Source organism: Pelodiscus sinensis, chromosome 28 (assembly GCF_052426305.1).
Source record: "Pelodiscus sinensis isolate ZL-2025 chromosome 28, ASM5242630v1, whole genome shotgun sequence".
Classification (NCBI taxonomy): Eukaryota; Metazoa; Chordata; order Testudines; family Trionychidae; genus Pelodiscus; species Pelodiscus sinensis.
In genome coordinates this window covers 12,415,938-12,442,810 of record NC_143079.1, presented here as the reverse complement: position 1 = coordinate 12,442,810, position 26,873 = coordinate 12,415,938, and the positions used below count along the sequence as shown (strand labels likewise).

Below are 26,873 nucleotides of genomic sequence, written 5' to 3'. Positions count from 1 at the left end.
CAGGGGGTGCTGATGTCAATCTGTCCCCCTCCCCTGCGCCCCATCTCGACAGAGTAAGGAGGGCGGGGCCTCAGCAAAGAAGTGGGGCAGGGCCAGGCCTCGGGGAAGGGGCAGGACAGGGGTATTTGGCTTTGAGGTAGATCCTGCACTGATTTAAACTCAGACAGTGATCTCGTGCTGAAAAAGGCTGGAGACCCCTGCTCTAGGAGCCTTCAGTGACTGGGATGCCCGGCCCTTCCTTATTCTCGGTCGCCTGCCTCTCTCTCCTTGCAGCAACCTCCCGGCCCCAAGGCAAAGCTGCAGGCAGCTCCCTCGCTGTTGCATTTAAGAGCTGCCTCTGGAGCCAGGGCCTGCAGCTTTAAGCAGATCTCACGTATGAAATCCAGGGGCACAAACTTTGCCCCCTCCGACCCAGCTCCACGGAGCCAGCAATGACCCGTGGGCAGCCAAGCCGGGCTGTTTGTAAAACACCTACCCGGGGAGCTGCGGAGGGCAGGTCGCCAGCCAGCGCTCGAAGGGCTCCAGCTGGCTGAGCCCCAGAAAGCCCCCCTGGGCAGAGGATCCCACAAGGCCACTCAGGTCCCACTAGGTAGCATCTGGCCCCGTGCTGTCCTGCACCAGGGTGAGCGCCACCCTTAGCCCAGTGTCCAGGCCTCCGTTGTGCTCCTGGGGGCAGGGCTGCCCTTTCCCAGCATGCTGTGGGTGCTGGGAGCATGACAGATAAGCTTCCTCATCGGAGCACATCTGCACAGGCCAGTGTCATCGTCCCCATTTTTCAGTCGGGGAAACTGAGGCACAGAGCAGGGACACAGGTGCAAAGCTGGGATCAGAATGCCAGTCTCCCTGGCCTGCCCTCCGAATCCAATCAGTTCCCAGCTCTTTTCCTCCACGTCAGTACCCCCAGGGACAGAAGGGAAAGTGAGGCGCGGGGTGGGGCCATGACCTAGCCGAGGGCACCCAAGCCGGAGACTCAGCTACTTCCTTCCCCCTGGCCCGGCTTGGTCCCTCCACCCCTGCTGACCAGACAGAAAAGCCGCTTTGCTCCGTTCTGTTCTGTTCTGTGAGCGTCTGGGCTGATAAACCAACCCCACCGCTCGCTGGTGCAAACCCCGCGACCTCCAGCTGGGCTCCCGGCGCCTGGGATGGCGGGTGATTCCTGGTCCGGTTTGCAGCATCCCTCGCGCTCAGCGGCTGTCCCGGCCCTGCCCGGGGCTGTCCAAAGTGCCCTTGCGTTGCTCATTAACTCCTGGCTCTGTTTGCTTGCCCTCCCCCAGGGTAGCCCCCGTGCCAAGGGAAGCCTCGCTAGAGAGCCGGCCGCTCCGCGCTCAGCGAACAGGATGGGAGAGGACCCCGCCTCGGCCTAGCTGGAGCATCCCAAGAATCAGGCGTGTTGGCCCCTGAGCCCGGTGGCCATGGATCCCTCAGGCCCTGCCGGCCACACGGAGCCCCTGGACCTCCTGGCTCCTGCTGCAGAAGCTCCAGGCAGCAGGCCTGGAGAAAGCCTCATCTGGGTGCAAGATGCGATTGTGTTCTCCGGGGATTACGCAGCCACGGGCGGTTCCCTGCCGGCCCAGGCCCCCTTGAGCCCGGAGCACCAAGGGGTCAGCAGCTGTAGCTTGGAAGTCGCAGCCTGGGATTGTGAGGTGCCAGCGGGGGAGTTTGCTTGCGTGTCCGGCCTGGGAGGCGGGCCAGCGGAGTGCACCCCGGGGAGCAGCCCAGGCCCGGAGCTCCCCACCATGGAGTTTCCGCCCCCTCCGGAAGAGGTGCTTCAAGTGGGGAACCCGCAGGCCTGGGACGAGGGGGCGAACGACGCTCAGGCACTGATCTGGGCCGGGATCCTCCAAGCTCAGCAGTGCATGCTGGAGCTGCAAGGAGCGCTGGAGAAGCAAGAGGAGCCCGCGGCGGAGCTAAGCAGCCAGGCCCAGGGCCCCGAGGACGCGCCGAGCTGTGGCCCAGCAACCCAAAGCTCACAGGCCTGGCCCGTCTCCTGCGAGCCGCTGGGCGAACGCACCGGCCTGGCCAGCAGCAGCGAGGAGGAGCCGGAGGCTGGGCCGGGCGGGCAGGAGGAGGAAGAGGAGGAGAGCGCGTCGTCCGAGGAAGAGCAGCATCTCTTCTACAACAACCCGCTCTTCCAGGAGAGCCCGCGCACTGGGCCCAGCCCCTGTGGGAGCCCCGCCGGGGGGCACGGCACCGCTCCCGAGGGCACGCCGGTGCTGGGCGCCCCGCCGGAGGGGGAGCTCTGGCACCAGGGAGCCGAGGCCGAGGCGCCGGGCGAGGTCCCCGCCTACACGCCGCACTGTGGCTCCTGGGCCCCTTTGCTCATCACGGAAGGGGACATCGACAGGGCCCGCTCGATGACCGAGGAGCCGGAGGTGAGACGCGAGCGGCCGTGCCGGGCAGAGCCAGGCTGGAGGGAGGGACTTAGTGGAGGGACAGCCTGTGGCTCCGCCCCTGGCCCCACCCACTAAGCCCGTCTCGGTTTGGAGACAGCCGGCGGGTGCTGCGGGGCCAGCTGGGCTGTGGGGTGCAGGGAAGGGGGCAGCCGTGCCCAGCGCAGGGACATAAACTCCTGGTTCTTAACCAGTTCAATATGAAGTTTAACCAATTACAGGGGGGCTCCAGCCTCCACCCCACCCTCAGGCCCACTGCGGACGGGGCAGCTCCAGAGGCCCAGAGCAGCCCCCGTCCATGCCGGGCCCTATGGGCTGGTACAGCCCCTGACCATGGCAGGCCCCCCCGGTTAACTGGCCCTGGTGAGCCCCCTTGTTAAGGTACCCCCCCAAAGTTCCCCCATGGGCCTGGGGGTCAGGGAACAGTTGCAGTGCAGGGCACCGCGGCCACCCCCCCCAAGTGCCCCCTATGAGCCTGGGGGGCAGGGAACAGCCGCAGTGCAGAGCACCCCGGCCACCCCCCCCAAGTGCCCCCTATGGGCCTGGGGGGCAGGGAACAGCTGCAGTGCAGAGCACCCCGGCCACCCCCCCCAAGTGCCCCCTATGGGCCTGGGGGGCAGGGAACAGCTGCAGTGCAGAGCACCCCGGCCACCCCCCCCAAGTGCCCCCTATGAGCCTGGGGGGCAGGGAACAGCCGCAGTGCAGAGCACCCCGGCCACCCCCCCCCCAAGTGCCCCCTATGGGCCTGGGGGCAGGGAACAGCTGCAGTGCAGAGCACCCCGGCCACCCCCCAAAGTGCCCCCTATGAGCCTGGGGGGCAGGGAACAGCTGCAGTGCAGAGCACCCCGGCCATCCCCCAAAGTGCCCCCTACGAGCCTGGGGGGCAGGGAACAGCTGCAGTGCAGAGCACCCTGGCCACCCCCCCAAAGTGCCTCCATGGGTCTGGGGGGCAGGGAACAGCTGCAGTGCAGGGCACCCTGGCCACCCCCCCAAAGTGCCCCCTATGAGCCTGGGAGGCAGAGCTGCAGAGAGGGGAGCCCCAGGGGGGCATTTTCACCTGCCCTAAGGCCCACGTGTTGGGGGATCTGGAGTGTAACTGGCAGCCGGGGACTGTGATTTGGGGCCAGCCACTTGGCCCCGGCCCCGTGGGGCAGCCCCTGACGTGCTGCCTGCCTGGGCCAGCGTCTGGCCTCAGCTCCACTGAGGGCTCCCCAAGGGCCGGAAAACATGAGGAGCCGCCCCCCCCCTCCCCCGGCTCTATTCTTAGAGCTGGGCTGGCCAGCGTGCGGCTGGAGCCGGGTTCTGCACGCGCCTTCCTGGGGACTGTTTGCAGCCGGTGGCTTGGCGCCCGGCCAGTCCCCAGCGCGAGCCTGGGCTGGGGTGAGGCAGCCGGGCTGGTGCATCAGGCTTGTCTGGCGGGGGTGGGGGATGGGCCATCCTGCTGGAGCGGGGGGGTGTCTCTGTGGTGAGGGGGGCACTAGGAGCAGCACCAGGTTCAGGGGGAGGCCGGAGGAGCTTGGGGTGTCTCCCCTGCCGGCTTTCCTGCCTTGCAGCCACTCGGGGCATGGCCAGTGCAGGGTGCGGGGGCTGGGGAGGATGGTCCTGCGAGCAGGGCTGGCCCCGCTTTTGGGGGGCGCTTGGTTCAGGGGCCTGCTTCTGAGCCAGGGGAGCCGCAGGCTCTGGTCAGACCCCAGCGTGAGGCTGAGACGACGCTGCCTGGAGTCTGCCAGTCTGGACCGCTGCGGGGTTAACCCGCGGGTGTCGCACCCGGCACCATCCCCTGAGCTGCTCTGGAGCCCAGGGCACCTGCGGGGGGAGTCCCTAGAACCGCCTCTCCCTCCTACCCCGGGCTAGTCGTGTCTGTGTTACCGTAACCTCCTGGGGCCCAGTCACTGTGCTTGTCTATTGCTATCCTATTAGAGGTATTACGGTAGTTGTGGTGGCACGTCGGGGTCCCCCGCCTCCTGCACCCCCGTAGTGGCACGAACAGACTCCCCCAGCCAGTAGAACAGGGGAAGTTTATTGCTTCTCCATGATACAGCCCAGCACAGATGTCATCTGGTTCCAGGACCTGGGTCTAGGAGGCCTCAGTGCCCCCCCTTGAGATGGGGGGTGGCTGGGCCCTACAATCCCAGCCCCCTCCCTAGCGCCTTCTCCCCTGCTTCCCAGACAGAAAGGAAAAGCCCAGCCCTTCCAGCCCTGCTCCCCAGCCAGGGGCGGCATCCCACCTTCCTTTGTTCCTCTCCCTGGGACGTAACCGGTCGAACAGCTAGTCTACTGGGCCGTGGTACAGACAATAACCAGTGGGGGTCACCCACAGCCCCATCCCAGCAACCAGCAAGGTACCCACACTACATCACAGTAGTGCCTAGGGACCCCATCACAGACCAGGTCCCCTGGAGTGCCAGGAGCTCTATGTCCCTTTTGCTCCAATGGGCCAGGCTCCTTGGGTGAACTACATCTCCCATGATGCACCAGGGTCTCACCTCTGACTGAATCACATGCTGTACCCTGGGAACCATATGAATGCAGGTGCATCCTGGGTGATGTAGTCCAGCCATAGAGCCCCGCCCATTGAACAAGAGGTACCAGAACTATAACTCCCATGAGGCACTGCGGCTCCATAGACAGATACGGCTGAAAGTCGAACCTTCCCAAAATGTGTCTAATGTTTCTGAATTGGCATTTTTCCGAGCTTTTCATTCAGCAAGAACTGTCGATATTCTCCCAGCGACTTCTGCTCCATCCCCAGCCTGCCTGTGGGCCAGGGGGTCAAGACAGCCTGTTTCCTAAAAGGACAGAGCAGAAACAGAGACGGGAAAGCAGCGGCCTTGGTTTAGAGAAGAGGAAAATATGTGGGGGGGGGGGGTAAAATGCAGCATGAGATAGAGAGGAGGAGAACTGGACCTGGCCTAGTATTTAATGCCCCTGCCAGGGGACAATCAATGAGTGTTAAAGGCAGCAAATGAAAAGCGCACCGGGTGCTCGTTAACCCATGGAACTCACTGCCCCAGGAGATCACAGACAACAGAGGTCCAGCAGCAAATCAGGGTTGTTACCATCAGTGGCATTAGAAACCCTCCAGCCTTGGGGCTGGGGCCAGTCCCTCATTCACAGGGCCCGGCAGACACTTCTCTCCGGGTTGGTGATTGTGGAAGTTTTGCTGCGTCTGTGACAGCGGCTGGTGTCGGCTGCAGTGGGAGTGTGGGCTGGAAGAGCCAGGGGATGCTGCTTGCAGGGAGGAGGAGTCAGCCTTGGAACCACAGGCCAGAGGATGGGGCGGATTGTCCCTCACTGGGCGTTTTCCAGGGGAGACTGGGCGCCTTGTTCTCACACCCGGGAGCCCTGGGCTGGATTGTCGGGGGGGAGGCCAGGCTGGAGCAGGACAGTTCCTCCCGGCCTCCTCCGCCGGCTCCCTCACCCCTACTCTGCTCTCAGCAGCTCTTGGGCACCTGCGGATCGAACACGTCCCTGCCTGCTCTCCAGGACCCCGACCAGCCAGCGGATGGAGCTGCCTGTCACCCCCCAGTGCTCCTGGAAAGCGGGGAGTCAGGTGAGTCCTGGGGCCTGGGACCATGTGGAGACAAGGGGGACGACTCATGGGCCAAGCCCCACTGTTCTGCGATGGCTCCTCCCTGGCTCACCGGGGCAGAGGCTGGATCTGAGACCGAGCATGGGGGCAGGCTGCACCCGCCGGCCTGTCCCAGGCGATGCTGGGCCTTGGGTCTGATCCACGTGGGCCAGGCCTGTGAGCTGGGCTTAAAGCAGGGGTCCCTCGTGTTCTATGGAAAAGCAAGGGGCACCACGGGATGCCTGCCTGGCCCCTGCTCTGCCCCCCACTCATCTGCCCTGCCCCCGCCCCACCTGCCCTGCCCCCCACTCATCTACCTTGCCCCCCCACCTGCCCTGCCTCTGCCCCCACCTGCCCTGCCCCCCACTCATCTGCCCTGCCCCCACCCCACCTGCCCTGCCCCCCACTCATCTCCCCTGCCTCTGCCCCTTCTGCCCTGCTCCCCACTAATTTTTCCTGCCCCCGCCCCACCTGCCCTGCCCCCACCCCACCTGCCCTGCCCCCACTCATTTGCCCTGCCCCCACCTCACTTGCCCTGCCCCCCACTCATCTGTCCTGCCCCCGCCCCACCTGCCCTGCCCCCCACTCATCTGCCCTGCCCCCACCCCTCCTGCCCTGCCCCCCACTCATCTGTCCTGCACCCACCCCACCTGCCCTGCCCCCACTCATCTGCCCTGCCCCCATCCCACCTGCCCTGCCCCCCACTCATCTGTCCTGCCCCCGCCCCACCTGCCCTGCCCCCACTCATCTACCTTGCCCCCCCATCTGCCCTGCCTCTGCCCCCACCTGCCCTGCCCCCCACTCATCTGCCCTGCCCCCCACCTCACCTTCCCTGCCCCCCACTCATCTGCCCTGCCCCCACCCCACCTTCCCTGACCCCCACTCATCTACCCTGCCCCCCACCTGCCCTGCCTCTGCCCCACCTGCCCTGCCTCCCACTAATTTGCCCTGCCCCCCACCTGCCCTGCCTCTGCCCCCACCTGCCCTGCTCCCCACTCATTTGCCCCACCCCCATCTGTTCTGCCCTGCCCCTTGCAGGGTGGGGTGGAGGAGGAGCTGCAGGGCTCTTTAGCTACCTCCTCTGCTCTTGTAAAATCCATGTTAGTTCCTGGGGAGGGGGCCCCTGTTTGCCTCCTGATTGGCTGCTCTTGTGGAGGAGGCGGGACAGAGGGGAAAGCAGCCAATCCAAGCGTCCCCGGCAGGGCTGGCCTGGGCTCAGCTGCTGGGAGTTGCTGGGGGGGGGTCTGTGCGTGAGCCCTGCCCTGACGGCCCCTAACCCCTCGTCGCAGGGGGGCTGTCTGGGGCCGGGCGGTGGGGATCTGGCCCCACATCACAGGGGGGCTGTCTGGGGCCGGGCGGTGGGGATCTGGCCCCACATCACAGGGGGGCTGTCTGGGGCCGGGCGGTGGGGATCTGGCCCCACATCACAGGGGGGCTGTCTGGGGCCGGGCGGTGGGGATCTGGCCCCACATCACAGGGGGGCTGGCTGGGGCCAGGCGGTGGGGATCTGGCCCCACATCATGGGGGGGCTGGCTGGGGCCGGGCGGTGGGGATCTGGCCCCACATCGCAGGGGGGCTGGCTGGGGCCGGGCAGTGGGGATCTGGCCCCGATCGCACTGGGGCTGGCTGGGGCCGGGCGGTGGGGATCTGGCCCCACATCACAGGGGGGCTGGCTGGGGCCGGGCGGTGGGGATCTGGCCCCACATCGCAGGGGGGCTGTCTGGGGCCGGGCGGTGGGGATCTGGCCCCGATCACACTGGGGCTGGCTGGGGCCAGGCGGTGGGGATCTGGCCCCGATCGCACTGGGGCTGGCTGGGGCCAGGCGGTGGGGATCTGGCCCCGATCGCACTGGGGCTGGCTGGGGCCGGGCGGTGGGGATCTGGCCCCGATCGCACTGGGGCTGGCTGGGGCCGGGCGGTGGGGATCTGGCCCCACATCGCAGGGGGGCTGGCTGGGGCCGGGCAGTGGGGATCTGGCCCCACATCGCATGGGGGCTGGCTGGGGCCGGGCAGTGGGGATCTGGCCCCACATCGCAGGGGGGCTGGCTGGGGCCGGGCAGTGGGGATCTGGCCCCGATCACACTGGGGCTGGCTGGGGCCGCCGGCAACGGGGGGCAGTTGCAGCAGGGCGGTCGGTAACCGGGCTCTCCCCGCAGGTGGCGCCGAGGACCCGCTAGGGAGCGGGTTGCTGTTTTCGCCCTCCGGCAGCTCTGTGGTGTGGGCCTTGCTGCAAGAGGAAGATGGGGCCCAGCCCAGCCCCTGCGAGGGGCCCCCGAGTCCCGCTCCAGACAGGGGCAGCAGCAGCCCCCTGCACCCTGCGGAGCCGGTTCTGCACCCGGAGGTGGCTTGGGGGCTGCCAGCCTCTGGCCATGGCGACCTGGCGCCCCCCTCCCTGGGGGCAGAGGCCTCCCCGAGCGTTTCCTGCCCACAGGGGGAAGCTGCGGAGGCCGAGGCCCTGCCTGAGTCGCTGGCTGGGGAGGAGAGGAAGCCGGGGGATGTGGCGCAGGGGCAGGCGACGGAGGAACCGGGGGAGGAGGCCAAGCAGGAGCTCACTGTGCGGTAAGCCAGCTCGCGAGGCAGGCCGGGCCCGGGGCTCTGGCAGACACGACATCCTCCCGCTGCGGTTAGGCCTGGGCTGAGCTGAGCTTGCGCTGCGAGGCCGCCTGAGACGAGGGCCGGCGCCATTTGGGGAGTGCAGCCGGATAGCACAGGTAGCTGAGATCTCATGGAGACTGACGCCTCGCCAGCCATCTCCAGCCACCCCCAGCCAGCCACCCACCCGTCCCCCCATCCATCCCCTCAGACTAGCCACTGCCATCCACCTGTCTGTCCCCACGCATCCCCCCTCTATCTGTCTGGCCATTCCTAGCTCTCCAGTGCAAGGTGCCCATCCCCGTGGCACTTGGGCACCAGCCCTGCTGGTCTCACTGTGACCGGCTCTGTGCTGTCTCCCAGCTGCTGCTGCCCTTCCACTCGCTCCTTGCCTCTGTCTCACCCTCACATCTGACCAGCCTGATGCAGCCGGCTGGCGTCCGGTCCCGGGGGCTGGCCCATGGGCTGGCGTCCGGTCCCGGGGGCTGGGCTGGCCCATGGGCCGGATGCCAGCTGACCTGCCCAGGCCCTCCAGAGTGGGGAAGGGGGCCGCTGGCTCCCAGCAGCTCTCGGGAGACATGGACCCTGCAGTTTTGCCCGACAGAGCACAGCCGAGAGGTAGGGTCCTGGAGGGCCCCAGCCAGCCCCCAGCTCCTGGCCCTTGTCACTGTCTGTACCAGCTGCACAGGCCTCATGAACCCTCCAAACCGGGGTTGTCAGTCGCCAGCCAGACTGGTCTGGATGGGTCAGTGACTGGGCCGGAATCACTGCTCGGCACCGTGCCCCTGGCAGCAGTGAGGTTATTGTTCTCATTTAGTAGAGGTGTTACGGTAGCAACTAGGCACCTCAGCCTAAGGCCAGGCCCAGTTGGGCAAGGTGTGAACTTGATTTAGTAGGTGTATTACGGTAGGGTGCAACAGCCCTGTGACCCCTCCTCCCCCCATGATCCAATACTATTAGATGTATTATGGCAGTGCCCAGCAGTGCCAGCCAGTGTACATTATTAGGTGAATTACGGCAGTGCCAACAGCTGTACATTATTAGGTGTATTATGGCCGGGCCAGGCCCTGTACATTATTAGGTGAATTACGGCAGTGCCAGGAGCTGTACATTATTAGGTGTATTATGGCCGGGCCGGGCCCTGTACATTATTAGGTGAATTACGGCAGTGCCAGGAGCTGTACATTATTAGGTGTATTATGGCAGTGCCCAGGCGGCCAATCCCAGGCCAGGCACAGAGCAGAGCGCTGCTCACTGCCGGGTCCTGGGCCCAGGTTATAGGCGATGCCTGTCCAGCCGGGCACAGAGCGCCCCCAGCTGCCCGGGTTAGCGTGCAAAGGGCCCGACAGATCACTGAGGCAGCACAGCAGACAGGTGCCCCAGTGAGCTGCTCTCTCTCTGGCGTGCTGTGCCCGCCCGGTGCTGGGTCAGAAGGGCGCTGGGTGATGGGGCTTTGCTGCTGTTAGAAGATTGTCCCGGGCAGGACTTTGCCCCCTGCCCGTTTCGCTGGGCTGGCTCTGAGTGCCTCCTCCCGGAGCAAGGCATGGCAGAGCGCCAAGGCTGGGCACAAAGCCAGGCCAGAGCCGTGAGGGCGACTGCAGGGGCTCCCTCCTCCTCTCCTCAGTCAGGGAGAACCAGCCTGGCCCTGCGTGTCCGGACCAACAGCCGGGGCACACAGAATGGTAGTGGGAGAGCTGCTTGGGCAGACATGGGTGTGACGACACGTTGGGGTTCCCCTGCCTCCTGCACCCCCGTAGCGGCACGAACAGACTCCACCAGCCCGTAGAACAGGGGGAGTTTATTGCTTCCCCAGGATACAGCACAACACAGATGTCAGCTGGTTACAGGAACTGGGGCTAAGAGGCCTCAGAGCCCCCCTTGAGATGGGGGTGGCTTGACCCTTCAGTCCCAGCCTCCCTCCCCAGCTCCCTCTCCCCTGCTTTCCAGACAGAAAACTAACTCACTCTCCTCCAGCCCTGCCCCCTGGCCAGGGCAGCTTCCACCTTCCTTTGTTTCTCTCCTTGGGGGGTAGCTGGTCAGACAGGTAGAGGGTATGTCTACACTACCCTCCTAGTTCGAACTAGCGGGGTAATGTAGGCATACCGCACTTGCAAATGAAGCCCGGGATTTGAATTTCCCGGGCTTCATTTGCATTAGATGGGCGCCGCCATTTTTAAATCCCAGCTAGTACGAACCCTGTGGCGCGCGGCTACACGCGGCATGGAGTAGCTAGTTCGGATTAGGCTTCTAATCCGAACTAGCTGTACTCCTCGTGGAATGAGGAGGACAGCTAGTTCGGAATAGGAAGCCTAATCCGAACTAGCTACTCCATGCCGCGTGTAGCCGCGCGGCACGGGGTTCGAACTAGCCGGGATTTAAAAATGGCGGCGCCCGGCTTATGCAAATGAAGCCCGGGAAATTCAAATCCCGGGCTTCATTTGCAAGTGCGGTATGCCTACATTACCCCCCTAGTTCGAACTAGCGGGGTAGTGTAGACATACCCAGAGAGACCCTCTTTGCATAATGTCTCACTCCCTGTCCTTCTGGGCTGTGGTACCGGCAGCAGCCAGTGGGGGTTACCACAGATCCAGCATAGAAAGCAGCCCAATACCCCCACTACGTCACAGTCATGGGCCCATCACCATTGCATCTGGGCTGCTCCCAGTCTGTAACGTATTTATTCTACACACCCCAGGGAAGTGGGTCAGGGCAGTTAGTTGAACGCAGGGGGCCTGAGGCCCAGATTTTCCCAGGTATTTAGGTTCCCCCTTGCCACGGGGAGTTAGGAGCTTGGGGAGCTGGCACTGAGTGACATAGCTGACATCACACTGGGATTTGAACCCAGGTCGCAGGCTAACCACAGGCCGGCCCTCCATTAGCAGGATGGTGGCCCAGGCATGGGCTCCTCCCCAGGCGCAGCCCATGGGTGCTTTGACGTAGGTGGGAGCTGGGGCAGGCTGGGAGCTGGGGCGAGCCGGGGCGGGGCGGGAGCCGGAACAGGGCAGGAACTGGGGCAGGGCGCGCTCACTCTGAGTGGGGAGGCAGGAGGAGAACCCGGCCTCCTTTGCTCCCTGATGCAGAGCGCTCCGAGGCAGCGGCAGCAGTAGTAGGACTCTTACCCACGTCTCCGCGGCTCAGCGCTGCGCGCAGGGGGGCGGATCACAGGGCCCCACGTGTCATTTACGCTCCCTGCAGCTGAGCTGGCCCATGGAGCCAGTGCCCTGGTCAGCAGGCTGCTGCAGGAGGGGGCAGGACTCAGCCATGGGGAGGGGAGCGACGGGAGGGGGCGCGTGTGCTGCTGACCGCCCCCCCCACCCCCGCCATCAGGTGTCCAGAGGAGGAGGACGCAGGGGAGACGCCAGGAGACCCAGAAGCGGCGCAGCCTGACGGGCCCATCCTGGCCAACGGGGCCTCCGGGGACAAAGGGGCGGCGTGGCGGCTGGCGGCGCGGCTCTATCGCCTGGACGGCTTCAAGAAGTCGCAGGTGGCCTCCTACCTCAGGAAGAAGTGAGGATCTGAGTGTTGTGGAGAGCCTCCCTGGGGGGTGGAGTAACTGGGAGCTCCTGCCCCCTCTCCACAGCGCCCCCTACTGGGGCAGACCCAGGCTGGAGTAGCTGGAGCCCCGGCAGCCAGTGTCCTGCCCCTTCCCCTCCCCACAGCGCCCCCTGCTGGGGCAGACCCAGGCTGGAGTAGCTGGAGCCCCGGCAGCCAGTGTCCTGCCCCTCCCCCTCCCCACAGCGCACCCTGCTGGGGCAGACCCAGGCTGGAGTAGCTGGAGCCCCGGCAGCCAGTGTCCTGCCCCTCCCCCTCCCCACAGCGCCCCCTGCTGGGGCAGGCGCAGGCTGGAGTAGCTGGAGCCCCCCACAGCCAGTGCCAAGCCCCTCCCCCTCCCCCTCTCCACAGCGCCCCCTGCTGGGGCAGGCCCAGGCTGGAGTAGCTGGAGCCCTCCGCAGCCAGTGTCCTGCCCCCCCCCTCCCCACACAGCGCCCCCTGCTGGGGCAGGTGCAGGCTGGAGTAGCTGGAGCCCCCCACAGCCAGTGCCCAGCCCCTCCCCTTCCCCCCAGTGCCCCCTGCTGGGGCAGGCCCAGGCTGGAGTAGCTGGAGCCCTCCGCATCCAGTGTCCTGCCCCTCCCCCTCCCCACAGCGCCCCCTGCTGGGGCAGGTGCAGGCTGGAGTAGCTGGAGCCCCCCACAGCCAGTGCCCAGCCCCTCCCCTTCCCCACAGCGCCCCCTGCTGGGGCAGGCGCAGGCTGGAGTAGCTGGAGCCCTCCGCATCCAGTGTCCTGCCCCTCCCCCTCCCCACAGCGCCCCCTGCTGGGGCAGGCGCAGGCTGGAGTAGCTGGTGCCCCCCGCAGCCAGTGCCCAGCCCCTCCGGGCTAGCTGGGGGCTCAGGTGCGTGCTGCTCTGAGGTGCCCGTGTTGGTTCCCAGCAACGAGTTCAGCCAGCAGGTGGCAGAGGAGTACCTGGCCTTCTTCCAGTTCGGCGGGCAGACTCTGGACCGGGCGCTCAGGTGAGGGCCCCGCGATCCTGTCCGGAGCGTTGGGGGGGGGCGAAGGAGGGGCCATGGCAGAGCCGTGACCCCTCCTAACGCCCATCGGAACGCGCTGAGGGCAGCGGTGCCCCATGGTGCCAGGCGTTGCAGCACAATCCCAAAGCCTGCGTATTTGTAGGGGGATTGGAGCAAAGAGCTGATCAGCTCCAGGCAGAGAAACACCCCTCCTCCCCCTTGGGTTGCCCCTCATGGTGGGCGTCTCCCTGCACAGCTCTGGGCAGGGCAGAACCTGGGGGCTGTGGGGGGCCAGGGGAGCTGCATGAACACACCTGGGGGCTGGGGGGGATGAGGGGAGCTGCATGAACACACCTGGGGGCTGGGGAGGCCAGGGGAGCTGCATGAACACACCTGGGGGTTGGGGGGGATGAGGGGAGCTGCATGAACACACCTGGGGGCCAGGGGAGCTGCATGAACACACCTGGGGGATGGGGGGGGATGAGGGGAGCTGCATGAACACACCTGGGGGATGGGGGGGGATGAGGGGAGCTGCATGAACACACCTGGGGGCTGGGGGGGATGAGGGGAGCTGCATGAACACACCTGGGGGTTGGGGGGGGATGAGGGGAGCTGCATGAACACACCTGGGGGCTGGGAGGGGGCAGGGGGAGCTGCATGAACACACCTGGGGGTTGGGGGGGGATGAGGGGAGCTGCATGAACACACCTGGGGACTGGGGGGGATGAGGGGAGCTGCATGAACACACCTGGGGACTGGGAGGGGGCAGGGGGAGCTGCATGAACACACCTGGGGGTTGGGGGGGGGGAGAGGGGAGCTGCATGAACACACCTGGGAGCTGGGGAGGCCAGGGGAGCTGCATGAACACACCTGGGGACTGGGGGGGATGAGGGGAGCTGCATGAACACACCTGGGGGATGGGGGGGGATGAGGGGAGCTGCATGAACACACCTGGGGGCTGGGGGGAATGAGGGGAGCTGCATGAACACACCTGGGGGTTGGGGGGGGATGAGGGGAGCTGCATGAACACACCTGGGGGTTGGGGGGGGGAGAGGGGAGCTGCATGAACACACCTGGGAGCTGGGGAGGCCAGGGGAGCTGCATGAACACACCTGGGGACTGGGGGGATGAGGGGAGCTGCATGAACACACCTGGGGACTGGGGGTGATGAGGGGAGCTGCATGAACACACCTGGGGACTGGGAGGAGGCAGGGGGAGCTGCATGAACACACCTGGGGGTTGGGGGGGGAGAGGGGAGCTGCATGAACACACCTGGGAGCTGGGGGGGGCCAGGGGAGGGTCCAGCCAGTTGGGCATCAGCTGCGTCTCCTCTGCGCTGGCAGGTCCTTCCTCAAGGCCTTTGTGCTGACCGGGGAGACGCAGGAGCGGGAGCGGATCCTTGGGCACTTCTCCAAGCGCTACCACCTCAGCAACCCCGACGCCTTCCCCTCAGCAGGTGAGCCCCCCGCCTCCGCTCCCCCTGCAGGGCCTGGCCCACCCCGGCCCCAACATGCCCGACATGGGGCCCATGCGACTCGGTGTGCCTCAGTTTCCCCACCCCTTTCATTGCTAAAGAGCGGCCCTGTACCACGACCAGGGCATAGCAGCCACGCACTCTGCCAGCCCCCACAGGGCCGTTCAGGGCCCGCATGCCGCCACGCACTGGAAAGCAGCCACCTCGGGGCTGGAGCCAGGCAGCTGTTTAATGCTGCCCCAAGGCCAGGGGCCAGTCCCAGACAGGAAGCAGAGCGTGCCGCACCACAGGGCAGGTGAGCAGAGCTGGAGCTTGGCTGGGCCCCCGGCGTTTGCTCCTGCGCCCGGGATGGAGGCGTTTCGGGATGGACTGCCCCTGCCCTCCAGCACTGCATGTCCAGGGAGGGGCCATGCCACGGCAGCTAGGAGCTGCCCCGGGGCCGGGCAATGCGGCCTGTGCCCTGGAGGGGCAGGGGCTGTGCAGATCCCTCCTGCCTGGGCCCCCAAACACCTGCTGCCTCTCTGCCCCCAGACACTGTGCACACCCTGACCTGCGCCCTCATGCTGCTCAACACGGACCTGCATGGGCAGGTAAGCCCCGTGGGCACGGGCGGCGGGCTCTGGGGGGGATCCGGCAATCCCATGCCAGAGCGTGGCACGGCTGGGGCACTAGGGCGGTGCCCAGAGCTGGCTGTTTCAGGCAGCCAGGCACGGGGGAGAACGGGCTTGGCAGAGGGACGTCCCCTCCCACCAGCGGGATCCAGGAGATGGTGGTGCCTTGGTGCCCGTGTGCCATGGGTTGGGGCTCAGCCCATCTCCAGAAGGCCAGGCTCCTGGGCACGGGGGGTGGCCGTGCATGTTCTGGGAGGCAGTGGCGGGGAGGTGGGGGACGTGTGTGCGCGGACACAGGCACCGTGCTCTCGCACGTACTCGTGCATGCCCAGCTGGCTGGGGCTTGCCCAGGCGTGTGCTCTGCCCGCCACTGTCTGCTGCCAGGGGCTGCGGAGGGAGAGCCATGAAGCTGCCCCGCGGGTCTGGCTGGCTTTGCGCTTTGTGGTGGGCTCTCCTGGTCCCAGCTGCCCATGGCCGCTGGTGGCTGCTCCGGGGATACCCCGTCCCACCACAGTGCTCCCGGCAGCTCAGCGCCTGGCCCTGCCAACGCCCCTTCTCTCGCCGCTCCTGGTGCCTGCGCTCGGCGCCCAGCTGGACCCTGGGCGGGGGAGGGTCCGCCCTGAGAACAGTCCTTCCTCCATGTGTCATGGCTCCATACTGTGAGTGTGAGTGGGCACACTGCCACAGTGTACACGCATGTCACTGGACACGGGCTGTTTGCACGTATGGGTTAGCACGAGAGTGCCTGTGTGCAGCCTGGCAGCAGCACAGACCCGGCCCAGGACGCCTGGGTTCTGCTCCTGCCAGCCACAACCTCCCACTGTGTGATCTTGGGGCCAGGTAGCCACAGACGGGGAGCTGCCTGCCGCTGGGAGAGCCAGGCTGCCTCGGCTGGCAGGGCAGGGCCTACCCGTCCACTGGGCTGTCAGCGCACCGTGTGGGACCATGGAGCCCTGGACCTACAAGAGCCTCCATCAGGGTCTGTGGCCTTGGCCGCTGTTAGAGGGGCCAGACGCAGCCCTGAGTGGGTGCAGCCCTCTGCTGGCCAGACGAAGCACGCTGTAACCGTGTGTCATAGCCCCGGCACAGCTCCCCTGAGGTGAGGCTGGGACTGGGGGCAGCGGCGTATCCAAGCCATGGTGGCTCTGCCCTGGGGGTGGGGTCAAGTGCCTTGGGCAGCACCGCGTGGGCACAAACAGCTTGGTTCTCGCTGTGGCCCGTGCCCGCTCGTCCCTCCTGTGTGTGACGCCGTCGCCCCCTTGTGGCTGCAGAACATCGGTCGCAGCATGACCTGCCACGAGTTTGTGACCAACCTGGACGGCATGAAGGACGGGCAGAATTTCCCCAAAGAGCAGCTCAAGGTACCGAGCCCTGGGGCCAGGCGAGCTGGCGCCGCTGGCGTGGGGAGCCTCCAGCCTGGATGCCAGCAGAGGGCCGGGTGGGTCCCAATCCCTACCCAGCTGCGTGTCCGTGCCTGTGCCAGCCAGCCAGCCCAGACACCTGACTCTGTCTGTCCATCCCCCACGGACCCATCCATCCATCCGTCCCCAGAGAGCCTGCCTGCCATCTAGCTATCTGTCTGACTACCTGTCTATCCCCACCCCCTCTTCCTACCTAGCCACCTGTCCCCACATCGTCCATCTAGCTATCTCTGTCTATCTACCTACCTATCCCCACACCCCCCCTCTATCTATCTATCTATCTATCTATCTATCTATCTATCTATCTATCTATCTATCTATCTATCCCCACACACACCCTATCTATCTACCTACCTATCCCCACCCCCCCATCTATCTATCTATCTATCTATCTATCTATCTATCTATCTATCTATCTATCTATCTATCTATCTATCTATCTATCTATCTATCTATCTATCTATCTATCCCCACACACACCCTATCTATCTACCTACCTATCCCCACCCCCCCATCTATCTATCTATCTATCTATCTATCTATCTATCTATCCCCACACACCCCCTCTATCTATCTATCTATCTATCTATCTATCTATCTATCTATCTATCTATCTATCTATCCCCCCATGCACCCTCTATTTATCTTTCTGTCCATCCATCCATCCATCCCATACACCCTCTCTGGCCATCTCTACCTTTCCCTGGCACCCTGACCCCAGTGTCTCAGGCTGCCTGGGGCAGGGGTGATGGGGCTCAGCATGGCCCCAGGCATGGAGAAGGAACCCTGCTGGGCTAATCCCGGAGCCCAGGCCCTGGGGAGACAGCCAGGGAAGGGCCTGGGGCGCGGTGGCTGCTGTGAAGGTGATGCCACCAGACGGGGGTACCCAGCGGTGCCAGGCAGGGCTGTCCCTGCAAGGGGCAGCCTGGCTGCGGAAGGAACTGCCCCACCTTGGGCAGGGCCCCCCAGCCCAGTGGCTGCTCCAGGTGGGGAGGCGGGGCCCCTCTGACAGCTGTTGGTCTCCCCGCAGGCCCTGTACTCCTCCATCCGCAACGAGAAGCTGGAGTGGGCCATGTGAGTACCTGGCGCCCCCGAGCCTCGGCTGCCCCCCCGCCTTCCCGCTGCCTGCAAAGGTCCCTCTGGGAGCCACTTGGCCTGGCCCAACCCCTGCCGTCCCCGGGGTTCAATGGCCTGCCCCATGCTGGGGAGTCACCGTGGGTGGGGTGAGATGATCAGGAGCTACGGCCTGTTCCATTCTGACCACAAGGGAGATCCACGGCCTGTTCCATTCTGACCACAAGGGAGTAAGGGAGAAACAGGGCCTGTTCCATTCTGACCACAAGGGAGATCCACGGCCTGTTCCATTCTGACCACAAGAGAGAGCCAGGGCCTTTTCCATTCTGACTACAAGGGAGAGCCACGGCCTGTTCCATTCTGACCACAAGGGAGAGCCACGGCCTGTTCCATTCTGACCACAAGGGAGAGCCAGGGCCTGTTCCATTCTGACCACAAGGGAGTAAGGGAGAGCCACGGCCTGTTCCATTCTAAGTGTGGGGGGAGAGGGACTTTCAGGAGTCATAGTCTGCTCCTTTCTGACTGTGGGGAGAAGAGGGGCACACCTCAGCCTGTTCCATTCTGACCGGGGGTTGAGGGCGGAGGAGCAGCATGACAGCTCCTGGCACCCCCTGCAGGGACGAGGAGGAGCAGGGCAGCGCCCTGATGCCCCGGCGGCCCAGCACCCCGTCCAGCCGGAAGAAAAGCAACCCCTTCCTGACCCTGGCCCACGACGCCAACGCTGCCACGTACAAGCAGGGGCTGCTCGCCCGCAAGGTGCACGCCGAAGCCGATGGCAAGAAGAGTGAGTGTCACCCGTCACCTCGTCACCAAATGGGGGGTGGAGCAGTGACACCCGTTGCCTGGCAACCAGCATGGGGGGGAGTGACACCTGTTGCCTGGCAACCAGAATGGGGGGAGTGACACTCATTGCCTGGCAACCAATGTGGGGACAATGACACCCATTGCCTGGCAACCAGCATGGGGGTAGTGACGCCCGTTGCCTGGCAACCAGCATGGGGGGAGTGACGCCTGTTGCCTGGCAACCAGAATGGGGGGAGTGACACTCGTTGCCTGGCAACCAACGTGGGGGCAGTGACACCCGTTGCCGGGCAGCCAGCATGGGGAGTGACTGGGGGGGGTCTCAACCTCTCTGACCTTTGCCCTTCCAGCGCCCTGGGGAAAGCGAGGCTGGAAAACCTTCCACACGGTGCTCAAGGGGATGGTGCTCTACTTCCTCAAGGTAATGCCAGCAGGGAGCGTGGGGGGGCCTGTGCCGTGGGGCTGGGAGTGTGGGGAGTGCCATGGGGGGGGCTGTGCCGTGGGGCTGGGAGTGTGGGGAGTGCCATGGGGGGGGCTGTGCCGTGGGGCTGGGGCTGGACCGTACCGTGGGAGGGGCTGTGCCGTGGGGCTGGGAGTGTGGGGAGTGCCATGGGGGGGGCTGTGCCGTGGGGCTGGGGCTGGACCGTACCGTGGGGGGGGCTGTGCCGTGGGGCTGGGGCTGGGGCTGGACCGTGCCGTGGGGGGGGCTGTGCCGTGGGGCTGGGAGTGTGGGGAGTGCCATGGGGCTGGGGGTGGGCTGTGCTGTGCCCTGGGGAGAGCAGCCCGTATGGTTGGGGCACCGTCTCTAACAGCTGTGGGGGCTGTTTGTGGCTCAGATCCGTGTCTCTCTGATGGTCAGTCGGAGGCCCCGGCAGACCCCAGCCCAGTCCACGGAACAGGAGATGCCCTGGCCTCAGGGTCTCTGCACAGCCTGGGGGGCGGGTCCCCTGGGGCACCAGGGGCAGGAAGTGGGGACAGACAGGCTGTGCCACGTGGGGGCCGGGGATCCGGGCAGGGCTGCCCGTTCCCGCCTCGTGGCTCATACCCCGTGTGCCCCCCCAGGATGAGAGCCAGGTGGAGGTGGCAGGAACCGAGGAGCCGATCGGGGTGCACCACGCGCTGGCCGAGAGAGCCAGCAAGTACAACAAGCGACCGCACGTCTTCCGCCTCCAGACGGCCGACTGGCGCATCTTCCTCTTCCAGGCGCTGTGAGTGCCCCTCCCGGCACGCCGTCCTCCGCCCCGCCGCCCCCCCCCCGCTGTCCCCTGCCCTCGCCGCTCCCCACCCTCGCCGTCCCTCGCACTCGCCGCCCCCCGCCCTCGCTTGGCATGCTGCCGGCCTAGCCCCGGACTCGCCGCACGGCTCAGCCAGCGCCCTCCTGGCCCAGCCCCAGGACCATTGCTTGGCACGCTGCCCCCGCCCCTCGCTGCCCCCCGCCCCTTGTTGGGCACTCTACCCCCCCCCAGGCATCACTCAGCACACTGCCCCCTGGCTCCTAGCCCTCACTGCCCCCAGCCCATCACTCGGCACACTGCCCCCTCCCCCTCACTTGGCACGCTGCCCCCGGCCCCTCACTCGGCACGCTGCCCCCTGCCCCTCACTCGGCACGCTGCCCCCTGCCCCTTACTCGGCACGCTGCCCCCTCCCCCTCACTCGGCACGCTGCCCCCGGCCCCTCACTCGGCACGCTGCCCCCTCCCCCTCACTTGGCACGCTGCCCCCTCCCCCTCACTTGGCACGCTGCCCCCGGCCCCTCACTCGGCACGCTGCCCCCGGCCCCTCACTCGGCACGCTGCCCGCTCCCCCTATTGCGGCACGCTGCCGGCCCAGCCCTGGGAGCTGCGCCCAGCCTGGGACCCATCCCAAGAGCCTTCACCTCCAAGGTCTCTGCCCCCAGGTAAACCCTCGGGGCACTGGCTCCCCCAGAACCTGCCCTCCAATGTCTCCCTCTCTCCTCCCTAGGAGTGCCGAGGAGATGAGCTCCTGGATCTCCCGCATCAACCTGGTGGCCGCCATGTTCTCCTCCCCCCCCTTCCCAGCAGCCGTGGGCTCCCAGCGCAAGTTCATCCGGCCCATCCTGCCCACAGCGCAGAGCCGCAGCTCCCTGGTGAGCCCCTGCCACCCCCCAGCCACGGCGCAGAGCCACAGCTCCCTGTGAGCCCCCTGCCACCCCCAGCCACGGCGCAGAACCACAGCTCCCTGTGAGCCCCCTGCCGCCCCCAGCCACGGCGCAGAGCCACAGCTCCCTGTGAGCCCCCTGCCGCCCCCAGCCACGGCGCAGAGCCGCAGCTCCCTGTGAGCCCCCTGTCGCCCCCAGCCACGGCGCAGAGCCACGGCTCCCTGGTGAGCCTCCTGCCGCCCCCAGCCACGGCGCAGAACCACAGCTCCCTGTGAGCCTCCTGCCGCCCCCAGCCACGGCGCAGAACCACAGCTCCCTGTGAGCCCCCTGTCGCCCCCAGCCACGGCGCAGAGCCACGGCTCCCTGGTGAGCCTCCTGCCGCCCCCAGCCACGGCGCAGAACCACAGCTCCCTGTGAGCCCCCTGCCGCCCCCAGCCACGGCGCAGAGCCGCAGCTCCCTGTGAGCCCCCTGTCGCCCCCAGCCACGGCGCAGAGCCACGGCTCCCTGGTGAGCCTCCTGCCGCCCCCAGCCACGGCGCAGAACCACAGCTCCCTGTGAGCCTCCTGCCGCCCCCAGCCACGGCGCAGAACCACAGCTCCCTGTGAGCCCCCTGCCGCCCCCAGCCACGGCACAGAACCACAGCTCCCTGTGAGCCCCCTGCCACCCCCAGCCACAGCGCAGAACCACAGCTCCCTGGTGAGCCCCCTGCCGCCCCCAGCCACGGCGCAGAACCACAGCTCCCTGTGAGCCTCCTGCTACCTCCAGCCACGGCGCAGAACCACAGCTCCCTGTGAGCCTCCTGCCGCCCCCAGCCACGGCGCAGAGCCACAGCTCCCTGTGAGCCTCCTGCCGCCCCCAGCCACGGCGCAGAGCCACAGCTCCCTGTGAGCCTCCTGCCACCTCCAGCCACGGCGCAGAGCCACAGCTCCCTGTGAGCCTCCTGCCGCCCCCAGCCACGGCGCAGAGCCACAGCTCCCTGTGAGCCTCCTGCCGCCCCCAGCCACGGCGCAGAGCCACAGCTCCCTGTGAGCCTCCTGCCGCCCCCAGCCACGGCGCAGAACCACAGCTCCCTGTGAGCCCCCTGCCACCCCCCAGCCACGGCGCAGAGCCCCAGCTCCCTGTGAGCCCCCTGCCGCCCCCAGCCACGGCGCAGAGCCACAGCTCCCTGGTGAGCCCCCTGCCACCCCCCAGCCACGGCGCAGAGCCACAGCTCCCTGGTGAGCCCCCTGCCAGCCCCCAGCCACGGCGCAGAACCACAGCTCCCTGTGAGCCTCCTGCCGCCCTCAGCCACGGCGCAGAGCCACAGCTCCCTGGTGAGCCTCCTGCCGCCCCCAGCCACGGCGCAGAGCCACAGCTCCCTGTGAGCCTCCTGCCGCCCCCATCCACGGTGCAGAGCCACAGCTCCCTGTGAGCCTCCTGCCGCCCCCAGCCACAGCGCAGAGCCACAGCTCCCTGTGAGCCCCCTGTCGCCCCCAGCCACGGCGCAGAGCCACAGCTCCCTGTGAGCCCCGTCGCCCCCAGCCACGGCGCAGAGCCACAGCTCCCTGTGAGCCCCCTGTTGCCCCCAGCCACGGCACAGAGCCACAGCTCCCTGGTGAGCCCCCTGCCACCCCCCAGCCACGGCGCAGAGCCATGGCTCCCTGGTGAGCCTCCTGCCGCCCCCAGCCACGGCGCAGAGCCACGGCTCCCTGGTGAGCCCCCTGCTGCCCTCCAGCCACGGCACAGAGCCACAGCTCCCTGGTGAGCCCCCTGCCACCCCCCAGCCACGGCGCAGAGCCACAGCTCCCTGGTGAGCCCCCTGCCGCCCCCCAGGCACGGCGCAGAACCACAGCTCCCTGGTGAGCCCCCTGCCACCCCCCAGGCACGGCGCAGAGCCACAGCTCCCTGGTGAGCCCCCTGTCGCCCCCCAGCCACGGCGCAGAGCCACAGCTCCCTGGTGAGCCCCCTGCCGCCCCCCAAGCACGGCGCAGAGCCACAGCTCCCTGTGAGCCCCCTGTCGCCCCCAGCCACGGCGCAGAACCACAGCTCCCTGTGAGCCCCCTGTCGCCCCCAGCCACGGCGCAGAGCCAAAGCTCCCTGGTGAGCCCCCTGCCGCCCCCCAGCCACGGCGCAGAGCCACAGCTCCCTGGCGAGTCCCCTGCTGCCCCCAGCCACGGCGCAGAGCCACAGCTCCCTGTGAGCCCCCTGTCGCCCCCAGCCACGGCGCAGAGCCACAGCTCCCTGGTGAGCCCCCTGCCGCCCCCAGCCACGGCGCAGAACCACAGCTCCCTGTGAGCCCCCTGCCACCTCCCCCAGCCACGGCGCAGAGCCACAGCTCCCTGTGAGCCCCCTGTCGCCCCCAGCCACGGCGCAGAACCACAGCTCCCTGTGAGCCCCCTGTCGCCCCCAGCCACGGCGCAGAGCCAAAGCTCCCTGGTGAGCCCCCTGCCGCCCCCCAGCCACGGCGCAGAGCCACAGCTCCCTGGTGAGCCCCCTGCCGCCCCCAGCCACGGCGCAGAACCACAGCTCCCTGTGAGCCCCCTGCCACCTCCCCCAGCCACGGCGCAGAGCCACAGCTCCCTGTGAGCCCCCTGTCGCCCCCAGCCACGGCGCAGAACCACAGCTCCCTGTGAGCCCCCTGTCGCCCCCAGCCACGGCGCAGAGCCAAAGCTCCCTGGTGAGCCCCCTGCCGCCCCCCAGCCACGGCGCAGAGCCACAGCTCCCTGGCGAGTCCCCTGCTGCCCCCAGCCACGGCGCAGAGCCACAGCTCCCTGTGAGCCCCCTGTCGCCCCCAGCCACGGCGCAGAGCCACGGCTCCCTGTGAGCCCTCTGCCACCTCCCAGCCACGGCGCAGAGCCACAGCTCCCTGGTGAGCCCCCTGCCGCCCCCAGCCACGGCACAGAGCCACAGCTCCCTGTGAGCCTCCTGCCGCCCCCAGCCACGGCGCAGAACCACAGCTCCCTGGTGAGCCCCCTGCCACCCCCAGCCACGGCGCAGAGCCACAGCTCCCTGTGAGCCTCCTGCCGCCCCCAGCCACGGCGCAGAACCACAGCTCCCTGTGAGCCTCCTGCCGCCCCCAGCCACGGCGCAGAGCCAAAGCTCCCTGGTGAGCCCCCTGCCGCCCCCCAGCCACGGCGCAGAGCCACAGCTCCCTGGCGAGTCCCCTGCCACCCCCCAGCCACGGCGCAGAACCACAGCTCCCTGGCGAGTCCCCTGCTGCCCCCCAGCCACGGCGCAGAGCCACAGCTCCCTGGTGAGTCCCCTGCTGCCCCCAGGCACGGCGCAGAGCCACAGCTCCCTGGCGAGTCCCCTGCTGCCCCCAGGCACGGCGCAGAGCCACAGCTCCCTGGTGAGCCCCCTGCTGCCACCCGGGCCTGGGGCAGGGCGCCCCCTCAGCGAGTCCCCCTGTGGGCACAGCCTCTACCCCCTCGGGTTTGTGGGCCCAGCCGGGCACCGTACGGTGAATGGCTGAGCTCCCGGGAGACCTGGCCTGGACCAAGGGATTGGCTGCTTGCTGTGGCCACCCCGTCTGTTCAGCGTCTGGGGCCCCGGGACTGAGCCTGTGTCCCGGCAGGAGGAGCAACACCAGGCCCATGAGACCTGCATGGACAAGTTCACGGACGAGCTCGGCGAGCACCAGCGGAACCTGCCGGACAAGCGGGGCCGAGGCCGCGACCTGGAGGAGTATCGGCTCAAGAAGGAATATCTGCTCTACGAGGTGGGCATGGCTGGGGCCAGCTCGGGGTTCCTGCGCAGGAGGACGGCTCTGAGGCCATGGGGTTTGGCAGGGGGTGGGTGGGGGTCTGGGTGGGGGCGCAGGGCTGCAGAGGGCTCGGGGGCTCGGCAGGGGGCGGGTGGGGGTCTGGGTGGGGGCGCAGGGCTGCAGAGGGCCCTGGGGCTCAGCAGGGGGCAGGGCGAGGGTCTGGGTGGGGGGCGCGGGGCTGCAGAGGGCTCGGGGGCTCGGCATGGGGCAGGGCGAGGGTCTGGGTGGGGGGTGCAGGGCTGTAGAGGGTTCGGGAGCTCAACAGGGGGCAGGTGGGGGTCTGGGTGGGGGGGCGCAGGGCTGCAGAGGGCTCTGGGGCTCGGCAGGGGGCAGGGCGAGGGTCTGGGTGGGGGGTGCAGGGCTGTAGAGGGCTCAGGGGCTCGGCAGGGGGCAGGTAGGGGTCTGGGTGGGGGGCTCAGGGCTTCACAGGGCTCTGGGGCTCAGCAGGGGGCAGGTGGGGGTGTGGGTGGGGGGTGCAGGGCTGCAGAGGGCTCGGGGGCTTGGCAGGGGGCAGGTGGGGGCCTGGGTGGGGGGCACAGGGCTGCAGAGGGGTTGGGGGCTCGGCAGGGGGCAGGGCGAGGGTCTGTGTCGGGGGGTCGCAGGGCTGCAGAGGGTGGGGGAGGGGCTCTGCATGGGGCGGGTGGGGGTGTGACGGCGCATTGGGGTTTCCCCGTCTCCTGCACCCCCGAAATGGCACGAACAGACTCCACCAGCCGGTAGAACAGGGGGAGTTTATTGCTTCTCCAGGATACAGCACAGCACAGATGTCATCTGGTTACAGGGCAGGCCTAGGATGCCTCAGCCCCCCTTGAAAAGGGGGGGTGTCTCGGCTTCTAAACCCCCCAGCCTGTTGCTGAGGCTGCTTCCTCCATGCTCCCAGACAGAAACTAACTCACTCTCCTCCAGTCCTGCCCCCCGGCCAGGGGCGGCATCCACCTCCCTTTGTTTCTCCCCATGGGGGGTAGCTGGTCAGACAGGTTGAGACCCTCTTTGCATAATGACTCATCCCCTGTCCTGCTGGGCCGTGGTACCGACAGCAGCCAGTGGGGGTTACCCCAGAGCCAGCATAGAAACCAGCAAGGCACCCCCACTACCTCACAGGGGGTCTGGGTGGGAGGCGTCAGGCTGGCCCCGACGCCCCATGTGGCACTAGAGGGGACCTAGCACTGAAGGGAAGCTCTCAGGTTGCCCTGGGCCGTCCTTCTGCCTGGCACCCCGAGCTCACGCAGCCCCTCACCCACAGAAACGCCGCTACGAGACCTACGTGAGGCTGCTGGAGGCCCGGCTGCAGGGGGGCCCCGAGGAGCTCGAGCAGTGGGAGGCCCGGCTGGGGGGCCTGGACTTGGCCGACGAGGGCCTGGGCCTGACCAAGTCGCACTCCAGCCCCTCGCTCAACCTGGACCCTGCGCCCACTGGAGTCAAGGTCAAACGCAACATCTCGGAGCGCCGGACAGTCCGCAAGATCATCCCCAAGCGCAACAAGCAGCTGCTGTGACCCCCGCCGGGGCGCCCAGCGCCCCCCGGGCACTCGCCCCCGCAGATGGTACGAGCTGTCGCCCGGACTTGAACCTGTGGCCCAAGGGACAGGGCGGCACATACAGCTTAGAGCCCCCAGGTGGCGCCAGTGTCCCAGCATTGTGGTGCCTCCTGCTGGCTGAGCTGGGCTTTGGGTTCCCCGGCGCCGGATCCTTCTCCCAGGGGCGCCAAACCCCCCACCCATGCACCAGCTGCTGACTCTGTTCTGAGAGACTCGCTGCTGCTGGAGCAATAAACAGAGCGTGGTGCTGTCCCCGGGCTGTGTGGACGAGGCGCAACGGGCTCACGCTGCGGGGGGCAGGTCTGGGTTGGAGATTAGGGAAACTCTTTCCCTAGGCGGGTGGGAAGCGCTGGGCAGGGGGGGAATCTCCATCCCTAGAGGGGTCTAAGTCTCGGCTGGACAGGGCCCGGGCTGGGCTGATTGAATTGGGTTGGTCCTGCCTTGGGCAGGGGGCTGGGCCCGATGACTCCTGAGGACTCTGCCAGCCCTGGGATTCTATGGGGAGAAAGGGGCAGCCAGAGCTCTGGGCCCACAGGCCTGGCTGCCCCATTGCCCTGGGCCTGAGCCCGCAGCTGGAGCCAACAGTGGGGCAGGATCAGGCCCAAACTGTGTCTGGCCCCATTGGCTACATTAGGCACTCGGCTCCCCACCCCCTGGGGGCACAGCTGGGGCCAGGCAGGTTCCCCCACCCCCTGGGGGAAGGAGCTGGGACCAGACAGGTTTACTCCATCCCCTGGGGGCACAGCTGGGACCAGACAGGTTCCCCCACCCCTTGGGGGAGGAGCTGGGACCAGACAGGTTCCCCCACCCCCTGGGGGGCGCAGCTGGGGCTGGACAGGTTTCCCTACCCCCTGGGGGCACAGCTGGGGCCAGACAGGTTTCCCCACCCCCTGGGGGCACAGCTGGGGCCAGGCAGGTTTCCCCACCCCCTGGGGGCACAGCTGGGGCCAGGCAGGTTTCCCCACCCTCTGGGGGTGCAGCTGGCACCAGGTAGCCCCAGCCGTCCCTAGAGTGAGCTGCACGCTGCCCCCTGTTG

General features: G+C 67.3%; 1 protein-coding gene across 5 annotated transcripts in view; it reads left to right on the top strand.

Moving 5' to 3' along the window:
• PSD4 (pleckstrin and Sec7 domain containing 4) overlaps positions 1 to 26,089 on the top strand; it is a 42,571-nt gene extending 16,482 nt beyond the window's left edge. For 3 of the 5 annotated variants that reach the window (XM_075911014.2, XM_075911017.2, XM_075911015.2), the window contains exons 2-16: positions 1,275 to 2,372; positions 5,829 to 5,943; positions 8,117 to 8,519; positions 11,880 to 12,059; positions 12,981 to 13,061; positions 14,402 to 14,514; positions 15,064 to 15,122; positions 16,415 to 16,504; positions 17,595 to 17,638; positions 18,256 to 18,422; positions 18,790 to 18,860; positions 19,502 to 19,647; positions 20,401 to 20,545; positions 24,112 to 24,255; positions 25,544 to 26,089. In XM_075911014.2, the coding sequence (XP_075767129.2) occupies positions 1,413 to 2,372; positions 5,829 to 5,943; positions 8,117 to 8,519; positions 11,880 to 12,059; positions 12,981 to 13,061; positions 14,402 to 14,514; positions 15,064 to 15,122; positions 16,415 to 16,504; positions 17,595 to 17,638; positions 18,256 to 18,422; positions 18,790 to 18,860; positions 19,502 to 19,647; positions 20,401 to 20,545; positions 24,112 to 24,255; positions 25,544 to 25,795 (2,970 nt within the window). In that variant the 5' untranslated portion in view covers positions 1,275 to 1,412 and the 3' untranslated portion in view covers positions 25,796 to 26,089. The remainder of the gene's footprint in view (positions 1 to 1,274; positions 2,373 to 5,828; positions 5,944 to 8,116; positions 8,520 to 11,879; positions 12,060 to 12,980; positions 13,062 to 14,401; positions 14,515 to 15,063; positions 15,123 to 16,414; positions 16,505 to 17,594; positions 17,639 to 18,255; positions 18,423 to 18,789; positions 18,861 to 19,501; positions 19,648 to 20,400; positions 20,546 to 24,111; positions 24,256 to 25,543) is intronic. The other 2 variants (XM_075911018.2, XM_075911019.2) reach the window with 2 other exon arrangements.
• The last annotated feature ends 784 nt before the right edge of the window (positions 26,090 to 26,873 follow it).